Source organism: Pelmatolapia mariae, linkage group LG8, assembly GCF_036321145.2.
Source record: "Pelmatolapia mariae isolate MD_Pm_ZW linkage group LG8, Pm_UMD_F_2, whole genome shotgun sequence".
In the NCBI taxonomy this organism is placed as follows: Eukaryota; Metazoa; Chordata; class Actinopteri; order Cichliformes; family Cichlidae; genus Pelmatolapia; species Pelmatolapia mariae.
Genome location: NC_086234.1, coordinates 24,625,453 through 24,646,591, shown reverse-complemented (window position 1 = coordinate 24,646,591; position 21,139 = coordinate 24,625,453). Strand labels below are relative to the sequence as shown.

Here is a 21,139-nt window from a genome sequence, read left to right as displayed (position 1 = left end):
AGCAGTTCAGGACATCCTTTGTCATGTTTTTACTGCGTGACAGGTCTAGACTGCGGGCAGGGCAGTTTAGCACCTGCAGTCTTTTACAGGTGAACTATGTATAATGATATTTGTCCTCAATTATTGTCCCAGTCCTGAAGAAACCTGCTGCTGAAACTTTTAGTGATTTCAGAGATGTTGCTCTCACTCCCATTGTTACCAAGTGCCTTGAGAAAATAATATTCAGCCTTGTTAAAAGGTAACCTCCCTCTTACCTTTGACCCTGACAAATTTGCTCACAGGTCAAAAAGGTCCACAGAGGCTGCGTTTCAATGATTACAGCTCTGCTTTCAGTATGATCATCCCAGATATACTAAACAGTAATTTCCTTACGAATTGTCCTCAGGATGTCAGGGTGGGCCTTAACCTCTCCTCCACCTTCTCACTCAGCAGTGGCGTCCCACAGGGCTATGTGCTGAGCCCATTGCTTGCTCACATTACACACATGACGTGCATACGTATGTCCTCCCACACTTCCAGTTCCATAATAAAGATGGCAGATGACACAGTGTTTGGCCTCATCTTAGGCAGTACATACCACGACAAGGTCCCAAAACTGGCCCACTGATGCCCTGCAAACAACCTCGCATTAAAGACAAAGAAAACAAAAGAAGCAATCCTGGACTCCAGGAAGTGCAGACCTGACCACTCTCCCATTTTCATTAATGGAGACTGTGTGGAAATAGTCCACAGCTTTAAATTCCCGGTTTGCCACGTATCTGATAACCTGTCCCGGTTCGTTCACACCACTGCTACTATACAAAAGTCACAGCCAGGAACATCTGCACTTCCTGCAACTCCTAAAAAAAGAACAACCCGTGTGTGAAGTTGGCGATTATTTTCCACCACTGTGCGACACAGTGCATTTTTTCACTGTCTCTCAGTGTGGTACTCAGGCTGTTCAGTAGCTGATAAAAAAAGCCCTACAGAGGGTCATAAAGTCAGCGCAAAGGATCATCGGCTGCCCTCTTCCTTCACTCGAGGATATTGCTGACATCTGCTTCCTCTCCAGAGAACATCATAATGTCTATTTCTCGCCCAAGTCATCATCTTTTCGACCTTTTGCCCTCAAGGAAGCGGTATAGGTCAATTAAAACGTACAGAAACAGATCCAGACCCTTGATAAACACCCAGTGTTCTTTACAGCTTAACACCATTATGTGTGCAATATTGTGTCAGTCAGTGCAGCACTTGACCTTGGACTTGCACTCACAGCATATTATCTCACCCTGCCTTGGTCTGTTTTCTTTATGTTGTGTTGTTTAGGACTGGTGTATGTACTGAAATTTCAATCTATCACTGTATGTAGTGACAATAACAACATCTTATTTTATACAGTCAGCTGCCACTTTAGTACGGGGTTAGCGACTTTTGCTTTCAGGACTGACTAAATTCTTCATTACACCAACACAGCCAGCCTGAGCTGCTGATGCAAGACAGGATGGGTCTATGCTTTCATGTTGTTTATGCCAAATTCTGACCCTACCTGTACCTATGTTAGAGCACAAATCAGGACTCATCAGTGCACACTTCCAACAGACACATTTCCAATCCTCTTTTGTCAAGTTTTTATTTATTTATTTATTAACCTTTATTTATTTCATTGTGATTTAACTCTCATTTCCAAGAGAAACCTGGCCAGGACCTCACACAGGGTCTCTCTTGGTGAGCCAGTGTGAATGTAGCCTCACTTTTCATTCTGTTAGCTCACAGATGGGCTACAGCACCCGATGTGGTCTTCTGCTGCTGTAGCCCATCTGCTTAAAAGCTTGACATGCCGTGCATTCAGAGATGCTCTTATGCATACCTTATTTGAAATGAGTGGTTTGAGTTACTGTTGCCTTCCTATCAGCTCAAACCAATCCAGCCATTCTGTTTAAATCTATTATTTTAAAAACAAAAACTCATTTCCAGCATGTAAATGTAAGCAAACCATTTCCTGCCTTCATCTTTAACATAATGCTACTCATCTTTGCACCTAACTGCAACAAAATTTAACATCTTTTGGATCGTCCCTTCACCAGAAACTCAGCGAAATCGTAATTGGAAAAATGGCAGACGCAGTAAATGTCAGTCATTCTGTCTCCTGGTAAGTATTATGAGTGCCTTAGCACTTTACTCTATAGTATGTGAAGCCGCTGAGGTTCCTCTAGCCTGAGGCCTGTTAAACTCACAGAATCCCTGAAATCATTAGCCATCTCCCAAAGCACAGCAGCGCGTTCACAGATGAACTGCTTCTGATGAGTGCGCTGGAGAGCGCTTCTGTATTTGTCCAGTCCTTCTTTAAGGACTAATCTCTCAGTGCTGGCTGGGTTTGCTGGCAGAAAACCTCTTATGTTTTGCTTTTATATCTGAACTTTCTACCTTTTTAACACAAAGTCACTTTTAGCTGTGTAGTTTGCTTCACTGGAAAAGGCAAACTGATTCTGTAGGCTGAACTGAACGCCACGGAGAGAAGAAATACCCATTAGCTGTCGGGGTTATAAAAACATTCTTCCTTGCACTCACAAATCCTACTTGACACTGGATGCACTTAAATATAAATGGACTTTTTCTGTCAGCTGGATGGTGTAATAAAGACAAATGAAAATGCACACCTTTCCCCAATGGAGAGTGAGATGTTCTCAACAGCTCTTGTTTCCATAAATAAACAGTGTTATGCCATCCACTTTAATAAGAGTGGGCAGAAGTACTTGGATTAAAGTGCACAGGAGTGAAGGGAGCCAAAGTTAGGTTAGGTGATTAAACGCAATTTAAAAAGCAAGCAGAATAAATCTCACTAACCAAATCACAAACATGACGAGGATGCGGGTCACCACTTTTTTCCTTTATTTGGTTGTACATACAGTTGTATTTTGATTTGAATAAATAGTAATAATATTTTTAGGTAGAGAAAAGTGCGACAGTGTCATTCAGTAAGTGCGCAGCACATGCTACACGTTACAACAGTGCAAGAACAGACCTGACGTCTGCATTTAGGATTCATTCCAGCACACGATCAAGCAACGCAGGGTGATTAAAGAACATACAGACGCTGCGACAGATGGTTCGCAGAAGGCTCAGAAGGGCTGTGTTGAGTTTAAAAGCTGGTGAATTTAAAAGTGTTAACCTTGACTGTGTGATTCATTTTCATGACGCGCTGCCTTGTTTATCACAGCACAAACTGTGGCAGACACAATGGCTACATCTACTGGCCATTCTGCAGAGCTACACTCATGTAGTTGAAGCCCTGGTACACACAAAAGTCTGGAGGGGACTAACTAATATAGTTAAATTCTAGATGCAGTCCAGTTGCTGCATAAACATAAACATAAGAGAGAAAGAGAAAAAAAACAGAATTATACACAGTCTGCGTTCATAGAAAGGTCGTCAAATAGGAAAACAAACACACATGCATGGTTCACTGAGCTGGATAGATTAAAAAAATAACAGCATCAGATTGCACAATAAACATGAACTGTTATCCAGCAGCTCACAAGTGTTGAACTAGAGAAGGTAATCTCTACAACACATGCTGTTCAAATGATTGCCCAAACTACTGCAAACACATGCCAGTTTTTGGCAGGAGCTTGAGAGATTTCTGCATAAATATGAGTGAGGACGACTTCTTTGGCATAGGAACCATACAAATAGGTTCAGCACCATCACTCTCAATGACGATCTAAAAGACAGAAGCTTTATATAGGTTTGCAATACATAAACACAAAATGTGTGTTGGGTAGGATTAAAGGCCTAGACCAAATTGTAAATTAAGAACAGATTTGAACAGTCAATATTAAGGGGATCACATCTCATAAATAACACACAGGATTTAATCTGCACAGAAGTCAATTAAAACCTGAAGATAAGCTCAAAAGGCACGGCTTGTTATAATCCCACAGGTCAAATTTCATTCAGCAGCTTTATGGTCAAGGTCAGGATCATGCGTTGAGGGAGTAAATGAGCAGATTTTACCCAACTGGTACAGATCATTCAGGGGATCGTGCCCTGTCATCACTTCTGGAACTTCATTCATTTTCCCTTGGTTCTTCTTATCAAACGCTGCTGTAATCTGAGCCAGCGTCTTGCCCTTTGTCTCTGGCAAGGTGAACCCCAGAAACACAGCAGATACCAAACACACGCAGAGGAAAGGCAGAAAGCAGAAGTTTCCCAGGCCGTTGACGATGAAAGGTAACAGCATTCCCATTAGGAGCAGGCTAATCCACATTAGAGAGCCGGCGATCATGTAGGCCGCTGGACGAGCCGTCTGATCAAAGACCTCAGCTGGTAAGATCCCTGTCACTCCGGCTGGGCCCAGGCCAAAGCTGAGGATGTAAGAGAAAACGCACACCATGCTGAGATAAGCCATCCCTGTCACTTTGCGGCTCTGGAGTGAAAGAGCTACAGTAAAAACTATAGACCAACAAGACATGAGACTGTAACCCCCGATGAGAAGGTACCGGCGGCCCACGCGTTCAATCAAGAGGTTACTCAGAATGGAAGCTGTCAGCTCAGATGCCCCCGTCCCAATGGTGACGTACTGAATTTTCTCTGGTGGGATTCCTGCTTCCTGAAAGATGTAGGAAGCATAGAAGTAGATGGAGTCGTTTCCACAGAGCATCATGGCGCTGCTGGCAGCCATGACTGTTTTGAGTTGTGATCGTAAATTACGATCCTTAAACAGGGACCAGGGCGTCTTAGCAGAAGATGTAGCTCCAGAATTTATGGCTGCGGACATTTGCTGCTCCTGAAGCAACTCCTCCATCTCCAAAACGGGAGCCTCCCCGCCGCGGAGTCTTCCAAGAGCCTGGAGACATGCTTCCCTGTCTCCCCTGTCGATGAGTAGGTACCTGGGGCTTTCAGGGAACCAGGGAAGGGTAAGGAGCTGGACCAGTGCTGGCAAAGCATTACTAGCCAGTAAGTAGGGCCAAAGACGCTCACTACCCAAAAGCTCAGTAAGTCCCACAACCTGACCCAAAAAGATCCCGAATGCGGTAAAGACAGCAGAGGAAAACGCCACAGCACCTCTGAGGTGTTTGGGGGCACTCTCTCCAAAATACATAGGCTGGACATTCATGCTGACACCTGAGTTCATCCCCACCAGAAAGCGAGCAATGATGATCATCTCAAATGATTTTGCCACCCGGCATGTTAGCACCAGCACAGCAGCAGCAAACATGAAGGAATTGTTCAAAAGCAGAGACTTTTTCCTCCCAAAGCGAACTGACATAGGGCCTGCCAGCAGGGCCCCAAAGAGGCCACCAAGAGAAAAGGCTGATACTATCAGGGTCCACATCAGGGTCACCTCAGTGATATCCAAGCCTGTACCCCAGCGCTCCATGTAGGTGTCATTAATAAACTTTTGGATGTAGCTGGTAGGAGCGTTGATGATGGAGATGTTGTAGCCATACTGAAAGGTTCCTCCAATGGCAGCACAGAGCACAGTCAGTCCAAGAGTCAATCCATTGCCTGAAGGTTTCCTGGTTTCTTCTGGTACATTATCTGTGGACTTCATCTCAAAGCAGGCTCTTTAAGTGGAAGAGCAAACTTGTCCCCTTCTGTTAGTTGTTCAATCAGTCCAAACCTTTTATGTAGCTTAGAGAGGCGTTTTCACTCATATGAGACTACGGCTGATCTCTAATGCGGTTCAAATGAAAGGCAGCGTGATTCTTCAGTTAGAGCCGGGGTTATATAAATAAGCGCCTTTTTCCTGAGTCTAACCTTTCAGGCAACGTCCTACCCGCAAGAGTTCTGCTGCAGTGATCCTTCCCCAGTCAAATTTAGAGTTAAAGTTTAAACATTAACTCAAATTACAGAAAGTATTTAAAAGAGTAATAAAAAGAAGTGAAACCAGCTATGGGAAACAAGTATTATTCCGAAAAATAAATCCTGCTAGTCTAAATTTAGAGAATTAATTTCACAAAGTCAACGGATGTTTCTGCCTGTGCGAGGCGCGTACAGAGTGCTGATTGGTTCAAACTGCTTACGTCATTTTTCTGCGATTACTACTGTCGCGAGGAAAAAATGTAAGTGAACGCTGTCGTTTTAATTTGTTTCTCTTTTATATTTGGCTTATAAATTGCAAGTCACTACACGAACGTGTTAACGCGAAAGTTACTGCTTTTAGCTTTACACGAAATTGTTAATAAGCAAACACAATATACAGACAAATTATTATTATTTATATATTTAACCAACGGTAAGCTAGCTAACTTTTGAGCTAGCTTGATTTTGTTTTGCATTTTCTATGAGTAGATATACTGTGGCCACTCAGCATTTGTCCTCATTCTTAAAAATGCATATGTGGCGATTACAGAAATGTGTTGCAGAACTGCTCAAAGAGCAAATGAACGAGGGTTTGCGAGTCTCCTACAGAATAATAACAACAAAAGGAAGTCCATTTCCCCCCCCTAACACAGAACTATTGGTAGCATCTATTTGACAAATCGACTAAATTAATTTGTAGCTCATGTCAAAAGCACAAAGAATTATGCTTCCATAAACAAGCGGTCATTCTTGCCTCAGTGTTGGAAAAAGTGACGATGCAGATGCTTTTGCACAGCGACGGAAAGACGTTACTTTAGCATCCCTGTAGTTACATCAGTGAAATATTATTTAACTGAGAATATGAGAATAAAGATCCTTTTCCCTCATATACCTCATAGTGTTAGTTACCTTTAACAACTGGGATGTGATCAATAGCAGGCAAGGAGTTAAAAATGGAGAAATGACGAACGTATTCAACATAGTCTGACTAAATCAAATTCTCATTCTCCAGTGATCATAAAAGGTAAGCCAAAAGTTTTGGAATTTTAATTTAATAATTAAAACTATGATGAAGGGGAAAATAAAAAAAAGTATCAGTAATATAGGTAATCAACATTTAGGTTCAAAAAGCTAGAAAGGGACAATATAATTCAGTAAAAGTGTAATATTATGAACAGCCACTAGTAACCGTACTGCCAAAGTACTGTAAATTTCAACGGTGGCTATGAAGATAATGTATGTGTGTAAAAACACATAAAGATGAAGAAAATTTGCAGGTCCAAAATATAATATAATATATTTTAATGCAGCATATTTTGAAGCCACCTAACAGTTCTACCAGTGTTTTTTTTTTAAAGTCAAAAACTGCCTGTCCAATAAAACAAAGAAAAAAGTACAATTAAACAGTATTTGTTGGAAAAAGTTTATTATTAATTTTCACTATGACATAATCTTATCATTTCAAGTAAAACAAGGTTTGCCTTCAAAAAATAATAAAAAGGTGTAGTTTGAGTTTCCCTTTTCTTCTTTTCTTGAGTTACATCTCACATATAGACCAGCTCAGCTTCAAGCCTCTTTTACTCCATTTATGTTTTCCTTACTTTTATACTTTCCAAGTCTGCTTGGGTCCCACTGATGTAAATTTTTGGAAAGGTAGTGCAGATGTTAACCTCATGGTTAACGTGTGATGCAAATGACAATAAAGCTCCTTGAATCCTTGAGATTTTAAATAACCTTACCAAAATTATAAGAAAAGTTGTGCAGACTAAAATAGAAATGTTCCTTCAAAATCTAGTCCGTAAAGGCCTGTAATGTTGTGGGGATGGAGCCGGACTCCCTTAAGGTGGTGTCAGAGAGGAGGATGTTGTCCAAGATGAGGACAATGCTGGACAATACAGCCCATCCACTCTATGACAGGAGCACGTTCACTTAGAGACTGAGTTACCCAAATACACCGCTTAATAACACAGTAAATCATTCCTGCCTGTCAGTTTGCATGGTTTGATTTTACTGTATGCAAATGATAGTCTATGTTTGCACAGTGCAAAGGTGTTTGTGATGTCTGGCACCTTAAATCTTAGATCTTTTTGGTTGTTTTTTCCTTTAACAGGGCGCCTTCTCCAACAAAAAGGAAGGACGACGACAAGAGCAAACAGCGCAGTAAGGACAAGTCAGGAGCCACTAAAGAGGGAGCTGACAAAGGCCGGGGCCGAGAAAAGAACCGCACCCGACGCAGCGCTTCTAGCAGGAGCAGCAGGTCAGATCACTAACCACCTGTTCCCCTCTGGTTTGAATGAGAGTTAGCTCATTTTAATTAAAGCTTTCGGACCAAACCCTTCTGTTGCTCCCCTCAGCAGTTCATCCATTTTTTAAAAAAGAAAAAAAATTATCATAATGTTCTCTTTAGGTCGAGCTCCAGCTCCAGCAGCAGCAGCTCAGGTTCCAGCTCTGGCTCCTCCAGCGGCTCAAGCTCCTCCGCCTCCAGCCACTCTGGCTCCTCCAGCTCCCGCTCTTCTTCCTCCTCATCTTCATCATCCTCACCAAGCCCCAGCCGCCAACGCCACAACAACAGACGACGCTCGCGCTCAAAGTATGGAAGCGTTTACTAGGAAGCACTCAAAAAACTAAATGTAGTAAGAGATTAGCAAGAGGTTGTACATTGCCTGTTCAGTGAGTAATCCTCAGTGAGTCTTGGTTCTGGTGATGTTTTCACAAAAAGAACTTAAATGTACTTGAAGAGTTTTCATATTAGACGCTGTCATTAACAGCCCACATGTTAAATTAAAGTCAGATGTGATTGTAGGTCAAAATCGCCAAAGAAGGAAGGCAGGGATCGACGACGCAGGAGTCCCACACCCAAACCGACCAAGGTCTTCCTGGGTCGGCTGACCAGAAACGTCATCAAGGTACATTCTTAACTAGAAGTGCTTAAAAAGATGGGGTTTTTTTGTTTTTATTGTTATCACATTGGCTCTTTTGCAATGTCACAGAATGTTTTTTGTTTTGCTTTGTTTTTTTGTCATCCATAACTTAAAATTTCAAGTTGATAAGCCGTTAGCTCCACCAATCAGGAACCTCTGTGAACATATTTCACTGTTACCCGGAAACAGAAGGTGGAGGCATCAGCTACCAATGCTACAGATGGAGGTCATGAATGAGCAAACTGCTTTCAAAGTGGTTTTAAAATGATGACATCCTTGTGTTACTAGTGGAAACACATGCTGTTATTATTAGCATTAACAGGAATTTTTCCATGTTTACTATACATATGCCTGATTTTGAGTGCACCTGTGACTGCACCATTTGTTTCTGGGTAACTAGGGAATGACGTCATTCACGGAGCTTTCTGATTGGCAGAGCTAACTTGAAATTTCAAATAAACTAAAAATGTAGTTATGGATGGATTTTTTTTTCTTTTATCCCCCCAGTGGTGGGAACAATCTTCCATACTTTTGTATTTAAGTCTTAAAAACAGGGAATCTTTGTGTGATGTACACAAGCAGTGTGCAAGTGGATAACCATAAAGCCAGATTTTCTTTCACTTTAGGTCACTGTAGCCAACAGAATAACAAGTAATAAACATACTGCTTAGTCACAGCTTTAAACTGTGAGCAGAGTTTATTTTCACAGGTCTTAAAAAGTTTTGTGTTTGCTCAAAAACTGTTTCTTTACAGTTTGTTTTGAAACTTTTTGTTGATTCAGATGAAGAAGAGGATCGTAGGGATGGTGGAGAGTGCTCACAGGGGACTGATTAAGCCTTTGTTTTGGAGTTTGAGTCAGCAGCATTAAAATCTCTGGTAAACACTGTTAGCTACAAGCACAGTGGCCACATTTCATTTTTGTGAAAACTTAAGATATTTGATCATTTGTAGTTGATTGTAAAGCAAATCTTTGTAGTTGCTTAAAAAAAAAAACTAATGTAGGCTGTAATGAAATGCTTTGCATTTCTATTATTACCTTAATACTTTTACCAGTACGCTCACGAAACAAGCATGGAGTTACTGATTACACTGAATGTGGCTACAAAGAACTGATAAGGTGTTAAGGACTGCAAGAAGGTATTTCTTACTCTAATAAGTATTAGCAGCCTTTCATTCCCTCAAGTCCCGTTTGTTTTCTGACTCAGTACAGAAACTTGTTCAGTCTTTTCTGGATAATTCTGTGTGTTCCAGAATTTTTAATACACTCTGGGAGACTGGGAGAGGGAGATGATTAATGCTGCAGATGATTCAGAGTGTGGTAGCTGTTCACTACACTGTTAATTGCAGAACAGTGGAGCTGCATCTGTGGACCTCTGGAGGAGAGAAAAGGGGTGGAGGGGTGGAGTGGGGGGTTCTTGATGATTTAATTCATTAGTTTCCCGCTTGATAAATAATAATCATTAAAATATATATTCAGGCTTTCATTCTGATATATATACTAATTTCCTAAATGGCATTCTATAATATGTCATATGTAATGTGTGTCTGTGTGTGTGTGTGTGTGTAACCACATGTATAACTTTTTGTTGGTGATGCTTAGACTGCCCAGTTACGCAGAAATGACCCCCAGAATGAACCCAGCCGTCATCCAAATTCAGGTTCAGATTTCTTTACTGTCATTCAGTCAATACATCACAGATGCACTGCTGAACAAAATTAGGATCACGGAAAAACAAACAAAAATTGGAGGTCAGGTCAAAGCTGTCACAGAGCCGTACTGTTCTGCACGCCAGTCTGTGATAGCTTTTGCTCAAAGGTAGAAGAGAGACCAGTATGTGGCAGGGGTGACTGCTGTCCCTGGTGATCCTTTTTGCCCTTGACAGGTGGCGTTGTTGGGCCAGGCTCCCAACAGGTGGCAGTGAGACCCCATTAATCTCAGCTGCCATCGCCACGCTCCCCAGTGGCTTTCTGTTTGAGGCACTGCTGCTCTCGTGCCACAGAGTGTTGGTACTGCGTGTTGGTACACTCTGTGTGGGGGCTCTGTAGGAAGTGGTGAGGACAGATGGGTTAAGATGAGCCTTTTTTTTAACCTCTGTAGGAAGTGCAGGAGATTTTTTTGAAAACATAGGAGATGTGCATGGGTCACATGAACCCCCATGAATATTATATGAAGCACAGTTTCCACACCAGTGTTGATGATATAGATCAGGCTGCGTATAGTCAAATAACAGCTCTTTGGGGGGGGGGGGGGCTAAGGGCCTTTTTTGCCACTCTGATTTTCTTATAGAGGTTGGCTCTTGTAATTCTAAGGGCTGCTTAATCTCCAGAATTAAAAGCAGAGTTTCTGTCATAAGGTTCTCACTCACCCTGATATTGATACTTTTTTTTTTCATGCAACCTCAGCCACAACTGGTCATGACAGATGGCTGTCCCTCCTTGATCCTGAATGTGAGCTCTGAGGTTTCCTCCTGTTAAATGTTTTTTTTTCTTCCCATTGTCACCAAGTTCTTGCTTATAGGGTTTGATTGTTGATGAGTTTCTCTGTATTACTGTAGGGTCTTTACCTTACAGGATAAACCACATCCAGGTGACTGTTGTTGTGATTTTGTGGCATATGAATAAAATTGAATTGAAATTTTAGATCTAGCCACATAGAGCCTTAGCATGCTCCTCAGTGTCTGTGTCCTGGGCTGTGATGACAGCCCCTCGAAACACTGATCAGTCTGTGCAAATCCTGCAGTGCTGCTCCGTAGTTCTGATGACCAGAGGTCTGTATGCTGGAATTTACAAGACAGAGACGTGGTCTGATGAGTTGATGGTAGGGGCGGAGGACTGAATGCTTTGAATGCTGCTGTTATGTTTGAGTAAACACAAGTAGTCAAGTATGATGGACCCTCTAGCTACAAAATCCACGTTGGAAAAAGTGGCGGAGAACTTTATTCATAATCATTTGTTGGTTGTTTTGTATCATTCATGTAGAGATACCAAGTATTCACTGTCAGCTTTGTGTCTGTGTAACCGTGGATGTAAAGAGCAGTGATGGAAATTACTGAGAGTTTACTGAAAGGCCAGCATTTAACAGCCAAGTCCTCAGTGTGTGGAGAACAATGTGATAGGCCCTGTTTGTGTCCATGCACCATCTGTTGTTGATGTGGATACCTACTCCACCACCACAAGGAATGCTGCTTCTGTGTGGCGTTTTCCCTGCTAAGCCTCGTCTGTGCAGTCGTCGGGCTCCTCAGACTTTAAATGAGCAAAGATTTCAAGTTCAAGCAGAATGATGAATGAAGTCTGTAATCAGCAACTGACAACCGGGAAACCACAAATGGGTCAAAAATCAAAAGAGGGCTCACCAAAGACTTAATCCACAGATGGGCAAGCAGTGGTCATGTGATCAGGCTAAAAGAATCAGTTCTACCAGGAAGAACAAATTATTTTTGGTTTAGAAGCTGAAAGTTACTCACAATAAAAACGGCAAGTATCTCAAAGGTTTTCTGTGTCTTTTAAAGGAGCACATCCAGGAGATTTTCTCCACATATGGCAAGATCAAGATGATTGAAATGCCCATGAACCGCATGCACCCTCACCTGTCCAAGGGGTACGCCTATGTGGAGTACGAGACCTCCGAAGAGGCAGAGAAGGCTCTGAAGCACATGGACGGAGGTAGGAAGGACTGAAGAGATTGTTTCAGAGCCACGTTCTGAGTCATGTGCTTAAAGTGGATCAACTCTCACGCTGATGTCTTTCAGGTCAGATCGATGGTCAGGAAATCACTGTCACAGCTGTGCTGACTCCTACAGTGCGCCCCCCTCCTCGCAGGCTTTCCCCTCCCCGGAGGATGCCTCCTCCGCCCCCGATGTGGCGCCGGACTCCACCTCGTATGAGGAGAAGGTAATGAGCAAATGATGGGCACCCACAGTGGAGAGGTGGGAGGAGGAGAGAGGAAACACTCTAATGCTGATTTTACCACAACTGAAAACTCTAAATTCTAATTCTGATCGTTTACTTTTTACCTCTTCTGTTATTTATGTTCTTTCTCTTACTTTCTCTTTTTCTAGATCTCGGTCTCCACGCCGACGGTCTCCAGTGCGGCGCAGGTCTCGATCGCCTGGCCGCCGCCGCCATCGGTCGCGATCAAGTTCCAACTCCTCACGCTAGCGATCGTGAAGCCTTTCTTCTCCCTCGCCTCCTCTGAATTTATTCTTTTGTTTCTGTGTGGCGTTTTCCCTGCTAAGCCTCGTCTGTGCAGTCGTCGGGCTCCTCAGACTTTAAAACGGCAAGTTTTAAAGTCAAACACCGCCTGAACGTAAAGACGTTCAGGCGGTGTTTTATGATAATAAGACATAAGAATTATGTTGCTTCATTTTTATTACATTGAAATCTTTTCATTATTTTCTAATATTTTTGTTGTGTTCATGTATTTGAAAACAATAGAAACACAAAACTGTAAAAGAGCCTAAAAGGCAAATCTTCATGTGTCCCCAGTAAGAAAAAAGGCTGTGAGATCAGAATAAAAGAACCTCTTGTATGTTTATGAACCACAGTGGGATTAATGTGAAAAATGCAATGCAACCATTTCCTAGTTTTCAAATCATTATTGGACCTCCGTCCTTCAGATTAACACAGTTTCATTCTACTGCCTGTCCCTAATTTCTGTTGTCAGTTATGGTGTTGGGTAGTTGCTCAGTCATATGGCAATGAATAGCCATTATTGCCATTGCATTTACAAGTGCTGTTAAAGCTTAGATAATCACACTAATCTTTATATCTACCATATGACCTATCCACAATATTACCGTCTTGTAATTCTGCCACAACCTTAGAATGAATGACTCCGTGATCGTTACTAGATGGGTTGCTGTTGTTGGCTCTACCCTGAATGCAATAATAGAACTAGTACTTTTTTTTCCTTAACCTCTATTAGATAGATCAGTGAAGACACGACAGGAAAGACATTCTGCAAAGGGCTGCAGGTTGGACTCAAACCTGGGCTTGCCACTCTCAGCCATATGACATGAGGTCACCCGTTCAACATGCTGAGCTAAACCAGCACAAATAAAATCAGTACTTAATTATAATTCCAAATGAGTTGAAGACATAATTCAGACATGACAAAGACCTGTGGACTTCCTGTTTTTGTCTGAATTCTGATAAAACTTTGTAGTGGTGTAGTGAGGGGTCAGACTGTTAACTAAATTATATAATAACTAAATGTTAATTTGACTAAGTCTTCAAGGTGAACTCAATGATTTATTGGTTGAAAAATGAGAAAGAGGCTTACAACTGATAAACTATAAGTCTTACGAGTGAGGTAAGTATTGTCAGCATATAGAGAGTATCATATAAAGATTATATATAAAGATTTAAAATATGTCACATTTGACCTCTGACCTCTCCTTCAATAGATGGATCTGAAGGTCAAAGCAATAATAATGCTGTAGAGTTATTCAAAGCTGTTTCTTTCTGCCATTGTTTCATATTGACAAGATAAAACTATCTAGGGAGTGATATAAGGGGATTCTAAATATCACGTCATAATTTAGTTTAAAACCACTTCCTTCTATCATCATCATCACTCCCTGAATCCAGAGACTCTTTAGCATCGATATCAGTCATCCAGGTGCTTGGAAGATGACGTAGCAGCTGCGTCAGAAGAATGGACAAATGTCTCACTAATAGTCACAGTAGTGGATGTTTTACTGTCACAACCAGAGCCAAAGACCACAGCTGAATTTCTAAAATATTCACATGAAATCACGCTGGATGCAAACACAACAAACACATCCACACTGCAAAACCTTTCTAACCCTCGGGTTAAGAAAATCCAGATATGATGAATGACCCTGACATTATGTAAGTTGGTGAGTACTGACAGTTTATGTCATTATTATAGGTACAATCTGTGGGTTAGTGAATTCCCTTCCCTCCCTACTGACTTCTGGCTGGTTATATTTTGGGTAAGAATCAGAAGGCTGTTTTCTCCTACTGTAAATCTCCTTTGCTAAGAATTCGTACATTTAATCTGCCACTCTGGCATAAAGGGCTATAATGGACACTGGACTGAATATTAAAAATGCCATGTCATGCAATAGCCCTGTAGCGAGTAGGTCACTGGTTATGATCATACTGTAAATCTTTAATTGAGGCTGTCAGAAGCTGGGTTGGGACTGACTCAGTGTAACAGCAGGTGTTTTTTTTCCACCTCGCTTTGTAATGTTGCATCATATTTTATGACATTGTTAATGTAAATTGCCAGTAAATATTCAGCTCAGAATGCTTTTTTGCAACCAGAGGAGCCACCTGCTGCTGGCCTTTAGAAAGTTACATCTCCTATACATATACAAATGACTGAGACTATGGCTCCAACATCATCAGATCAGATGAATAATAATCATCAATCAAATCTAGCTTTTTTAACATGCTACTGACAAGACTGCATCATTGTGTTTCAAGAAAACCAAGCAACTTATAGTGACTTGGAGACCTCTCTCTAATAAAGGAAACATACTGGCCAAACTATTGCACAACCACACTGAAGTACAGCTGTGTTCCTCTTTCTTCAAAAAGTTCTAATTTATACCACTATACCACATTGTGTTCCATTATATTCAGCATTTTGTTTTTTTCCTTACTAAAATAAAGACGTTTCCCTGTTAACCGATGCAGAAAAGGTGCAAACTCTTCCGATACTCAGTAAGACGTTCACCCATGCTTTCAAGGGTAAATAAAATCATCCCCTGTGATAAATGGTCTGCTCCACACATTTTTACATGTTGAGATTATACGTATATGATCTGGTGTCAAATATTTGTATTATTTAAAATTTGGGAGTGGGACTTGCATTTTTTTAAGCACAGGTGTGCAGCTCATATGAGACTGTACCTTTTAGATCCTCTTGTCTCGCTCAGTACAAACCTCCCTCTGCACTCAGCTGCAGAAATCTGCTGTTTTCAGATTCAGCAGAAGGCATTCAGGGAGCTTTCTCAGAGGGAAAAAGACAAAGTGATATCTGGGCCTGGGATGTATGTCATATATTTTATTATGCTGCTGATCCTTCCTGGACAAAGTAAGTCTGTTTCACAACCCTTTGTAGATAACTGTGAATAGGACAGTAACTTGTGGTAAGTCACCCGTGAAATTGTTTAGACGTTTGTAGATGGGATGAAATGAAATCATATAAAAACACACACAAAAAGCACTTTTGTTCACATGGCGGTTTCATTCTATGATCATATCTACACTTTAATGGACTGCTATAAAATTTGCATGATTTTACATTCTGTAAACAGCAATGCATTCTGGGAGCTTGAGGCAGTTTTACCAGTAAATCAAATACACACCTTATTCTGTAAACTTCAAATTCAAACATACACTGTGGAATTTAATTTAACTTTAATATTATTTGTTTGTTTGTTTAGGTGCTTAAAATTTGGCATTTCTGAAAGTAATGTGATACATATGTTGCCACTAGTCGTCTATAGGGTTGCCAACTCCCTGAAAAATAAATAAGGGACACCTCGTGGCCAGGGCTGGGCAACCCAGTTGTCTTCACCCTTCCCAGTGTGGTGAATTTTGTAGCTCTTTTTTTTGTGTGTGTGAAATTATTTTTTTAACCATTTGACTTGAATTTGATTTAAGTAGATGCATATTCTTTGTGATATGACCATATGGGAAACAAATGATCATTTAGCCATTTATTTTTAGCTCAAAATGACAACATTAACACAATAAAACAGGTCTCTTTCTTAAACAGAAGCCTGTCATGCTTAACTTTTGAGAATATAAGTAAATCTTTCTTTAAAAGAACTCTGTCCTGCTTAACTTAAAATGATATAAATTAATAGAAAACAATAGAACGAAAAACATTCTTGTAACAGTGCACATATAGTGCTTTTAGTACATTGGCTTCAGTTGAGGTATTATTTCAGCTTTTCTAATGCTAATCAGCTGCTCCTGTTTGTAAACCCCGCTTGTTCCCATGATTACACATCATAACTCATCATCATTATTCATCTATGTATTACTTTTATGTATTAGTCATCTATTTGTTGTAATCATCTATCCTTGCAGTTGTTTATTACACAAAATAAATTATATTATCACACTTCTGGCCACATAGCGCTGATATTCACTGCACATGCCCATATTAACCTTAACCAGAGGGTTTAAAAAAACAAACCAGTGTTTACATACCATATCTGCTTCTGCCGTGGCCTGGTGGACAAAAAATTGGTTAAGGGTTCCCCGAGCTTTCACGCCCCTCATGTTCTTCATGTGCCCACCATTAGAAGCATGCCTATGGAAAAAGTGCACCGGCACACAGTGCAGTGCGCTTTATAGGTGTTATCGTGCACTTTTCCAGCCAGGTGTTTTCCTTTTCCCATTCCTCCCTGTACTTTTGCAGCCTTTTCTTTCTTTCTCTGAGGGGAACAAACATTGTTGGTCTAATGCTGGGCTTACACTGTGCGATTTTTGGCACATTTTGAGCCGATTTTTGAGTCGTGCGACCGATTTGTCGATCGGCCCGATTTTGGCCTTCATCGTGCGTCGTGCATCGTGTAGTATACGTGGGGTAACGAGAAGCGATTAACACCTCACGACCAGCTCCCAATCATCAATCGCTTGGTCGCGAGGGTGTCACCGCAGCTTTTCACACTGCGCATGCGCAAACACAAATGTCAGCGAAAAAGATGGAGCAGTACGGCTGTGCAGCGTGTGATCTGGACACAAGTGATGGAGGCACAACTTGTAGAACTTTGGAAAGCTCACCTGAGCCTTTTCGATGTGGCCTCACAAAATTATCACGACCACAACAACCGTGAAAATAGTTGGATTTACATTGCTGCTCAATCACAGCTGCCTGATCAATGTTTTTCATTAGCAATTTAGCAAAGTTGATGGTGGTGGTGTGCGTGTCTGTGTGAGTGAAAGACAGAGAGGGAGAGCGAGCGACAGATTTTCTGTTATAACCTTCATTTTATGGAGGCACAGTGTGAGCACTCAGGTCGCATCAGAGCATCGGACGGTATAGTGTGAGACCCTGCATCGTGACCTACGAACTTATAACCCCTGCGAGTCAATCGTGCAGTTTGAGCAGGAGCTGAATAACGTGACTGAAAAAATCGCACAGTGTGAGCCCGGCATTAGGTGTACTGTCGTCCGAGACTTGCACCGCAGTGTCGGCGTTTGTTTCCCTGTTGGCCATGCTTCTTGTTGTGGTCATCTGTTGTCTTTCGGTATTTTCTCCGTAAGCGACCTTTCCTCGACCAATGAGATAAGCGGTAATCTGAATTGTCATACTCGAATTGTCATAAGTGTGCTGTCAGCTCATTGGTCACAAAGCAGGAGAGGGGCTGGGAATTATGTTTTCAAACAAAGCGTTAATTCCATTAACATTTATAGACTACTTTTGATTCTCACTGTATTACGGGACAAAGTGCGTCCCTTATTAGCTCAATACGGGACGTGTACTTTTGTTTCTAAATACGGGACGATTCCGTTTTTTAAGGGACGGTTGTCCCTTAAACCCTAGTCGTCTACTACCATGGTAAAATTAGCTTAATTGATGCTAGTTAACTTAGTTAACGCTAACTTGATTATTTCCAATGCCCTCATTAGCGAATGTTGAGGAGCTTTTGGCATTGATACATAAGGTAAGCTTTAGGTATGAATTTAGCATTTTATCCATGAAAATTGTCCGTGCAATCCTGTAATTACTGATCTTTATTCCAGTGTTATGAACATGTGTCAGCACTAGTGCTGGGCGATATGGAAAAAATATTTATCACGATATGAATTATTTTATATCACGATAACGATATATATCACGATATACCACCTGACCTGTGGTCATCTGGAAAGTACGCAGTCTGTAAACAGCGAGTGGAGAGGGTGCAGTCTTTGTTTTGAGTTACTGTAAAGTATGTTGCAAATCCGGGTGCACGTAAAGCAGCACCATGTTGCAAAACCACAAGACAGTTTCTTTGCGAAAAATATCATTTTTTTATACTTTATTTTCTCTTGCATAAAGTTCAGAGTATGTATAGTGAGAAGACAACACTAATATATTTGCACAGGCTATTTAACCCTTTAAGACCTACCATAGAACCAAGTCCGCCAGAGCTTATCTTTACATTTATTTATTTTCAGTGTCTTCATAGTTTTATTTTTGAGATACACAAATTTTTATATATAAATGAAAATAAATAAATGCAAATTTGCAAAAAAACAGCATGCGCATCAAAATAAACTATTTCCAACAGTGTAATTTGACTTCTAAGCATCCCAGAAACGATACAGAAGAGCATAAAGTCAAACATGACTTTTAAAAACACCAACATAGACTTTGAAGCTTAAAAAACTACATTTTCCGCGAAAGTGACGTCACTTCCGGTTTCGGACAGGTAATGGCGGACATGCGATAGTTGCGCTGACTTATATTCCAACTAGGAAGTGTTATGAACAGCTGATCGGATCGGCAAAGCCTGTTTCTGGAATATTATGTTTTTGTTGCTGCAAGTCTGGAATATTATGTTTTTGTTGCTGGAAGTGCTTTTTATGCAATTTTTGCAAAGCTATATGTGGAAGAAAACCGTGACCTAGGGCAAGCTAATGGAATAAGATGTAAGTACAACCCCTACGGTTTCATATGCAAAAAAAAAACATTATTGCACTACCTTACGTGGTTACAGTTCTACAGGGATTTAAAAATAGTTAGGGAAAACGGAGTGTGCCTGCTCTGACCGGTTGTAAAGGGTTAATGATATATTTTATGTAATAATTTGTAAAATTCGGGTTAGAAACGATAGAAACGATAGAAGACAAATGGCACGATAGACACTTTTCTATCGTCCACACGATATATATCGTCATATCGCCCAGCACTACACAAAAGGAATTACTAATGTAAAAAAAAACGTGTTTTTTTTTTAAATATATGTTTATATATAAATAAATACACTGCAAATAGCTTAACAGCATAACAAGATTTATTGTCTTAAATTTAGCCAGATTATCTTGTCCATCTTGTTTTGAACATTACAAGCTAGTTTCCAGTCTCATGTGTTAGATGATTAGACTTGTTTCAAGTATATATTACTTTTTTTCTTATTTACTCTGTATATCTAAAAATGAACCATTTTACATTTATTTCAAGCAAAAATAGCTTTTAGATCGAGTGTAAAACAAAAAATTATCTCAAAATAAGAAGCATTCACCTTTTTCCTTGAAATAAAAAAGTCAATCATTGGAAGGTATATTTATTTCAGGTTTTTAAGTCCAAAGATAGGGTTTAAACCATTTGCTGAAATGATTATAAGAGACCTGTCACAGATGTATTTGTTACCATGTAAAATAAGCCACTTAACTATAATGGCATGATGTATAGCATCTTCAATCCCCCAAAAATCTACAACCTTTAATCGCAAATGCTCCATATTAGCAACCTCTGATACAGGACCTAGTTCTTTCTCATTTACAAATATCAGATACTCAGTTCCTGCTTCACTTTGACAACACTCCAGCAGCTGACTGTGGTTTACAAGAGACTTGCACACATTCTTAAAGTTTAATTTGGCTGACCATTGTTTAAAAAAAACTGTTTAGATTCAAATCTCATGCACATATGACGTATTACAGGTCCCTGGGCAATAATCTGAGAGGGAAGATGCAGCATGTAATGTTGCTTTGGGATTACATTGTTTTCTGGGAACAGTTGCCTGAATTGATTAAGATGATCTTCTATCATTTTTTTAGTTTGGACACAGTTTGTAAAGACACAACTGGGGCAAAAAGTATTTTAACAATTTCAATTAAATTCAAAATAAATTGATAAAGGAATTTTTCTCTACAACACTGTCCAATGAGAATGGCAAAATCCGGGGCGGAGGGGGCCCTCGGGCCTCCGGCCTCTGGGCCTGCGACTCGGTTCACTCTGGCACAGCTGGCTGCCGGCAGAGCCGGCGGGCACGCCAGTGCAGCCCCCTCTGGCTTCTGCTCTGTGGCTACTGGGTGACCCCTCGTCTGGGGATCTCCTCAGCTCTTCCCAGGAGGGTGGCACGGATGCTCCTCCGGTGGTCATCCTTGGGCTCTCGCACTCTGGGGCCTCTGGATGTCTGGAGCCTGGATCTCCTCCATGCCTGCTTCATGCCCTGGGGGACGGGGCTATGGCTCCCTACACCCTAGCAGACCGTTACATGGGGAAACCTTTTGAATACAAGCGCGCTGATCCACACAGGTGTGCACACGGGTGTTCACTGTTCATAGACACAAACCACACCTTTCTTGGCTGCTACCTCAAAGCACATTGTGTGCTGTCGGTCCTGCATGCTGCACCACAACATTCAATATTTAGTATTGACTGCTGTTTACACTTAGCTAGATTAATGCGATGGTGTTGTGTTTAGTATGTTGCTCTCCTTTTTTGCTTGTTTTCT

At 41.0% G+C, this 21,139-nt stretch overlaps 3 protein-coding genes across 5 annotated transcripts in view; 2 read left to right on the top strand and 1 right to left on the bottom strand.

Annotated features, from left to right (window-relative positions):
• Positions 1-2,860: 2,860 nt before the first annotated feature.
• On the bottom strand, positions 2,861-5,805 carry LOC134633293 (solute carrier family 2, facilitated glucose transporter member 11-like). Its single transcript, XM_063482173.1, has one exon. The coding sequence runs from the start codon at positions 5,531-5,533 to the stop codon at positions 3,929-3,931; it is 1,605 nt and encodes a 534-aa protein (XP_063338243.1). The 5' UTR covers positions 5,534-5,805; the 3' UTR covers positions 2,861-3,928.
• Positions 5,806-5,982: 177 nt separating this feature from the next.
• On the top strand, positions 5,983-13,243 carry LOC134633292 (RNA-binding protein with serine-rich domain 1-like). Its single transcript, XM_063482172.1, has 7 exons — positions 5,983-6,044; positions 7,895-8,041; positions 8,192-8,374; positions 8,588-8,690; positions 12,215-12,368; positions 12,455-12,596; positions 12,764-13,243. Coding segments are annotated over exons 1-7 (831 nt in total). The 5' UTR covers positions 5,983-6,042; the 3' UTR covers positions 12,864-13,243.
• A 5,722-nt stretch (positions 13,244-18,965) lies between these two features.
• LOC134632821 (arf-GAP with dual PH domain-containing protein 1) overlaps positions 18,966-21,139 on the top strand; it is a 45,923-nt gene continuing 43,749 nt past the window's right edge. For all 3 annotated transcript variants that reach the window (XM_063481637.1, XM_063481639.1, XM_063481636.1), the window contains exon 1: positions 18,966-19,328. The gene's annotated coding sequence lies outside the window, so the exon portion shown is untranslated. The remainder of the gene's footprint in view (positions 19,329-21,139) is intronic.

Bases quoted from the DNA above. Each gene is read 5' to 3' on its own strand.
- LOC134633293 (XM_063482173.1), bottom strand. From the start codon at position 5,533: ATGAAGTCCACAGATAATGTACCAGAAGAAACCAGGAAACCTTCAGGC.
- LOC134633292 (XM_063482172.1), top strand. The intron at 8,375-8,587 runs GTATGGAAGCGT...ATGTGATTGTAG, and splicing joins AGACGACGCTCGCGCTCAAA to GTCAAAATCGCCAAAGAAGG. The intron at 12,597-12,763 runs GTAATGAGCAAA...CTCTTTTTCTAG, and splicing joins CCACCTCGTATGAGGAGAAG to ATCTCGGTCTCCACGCCGAC.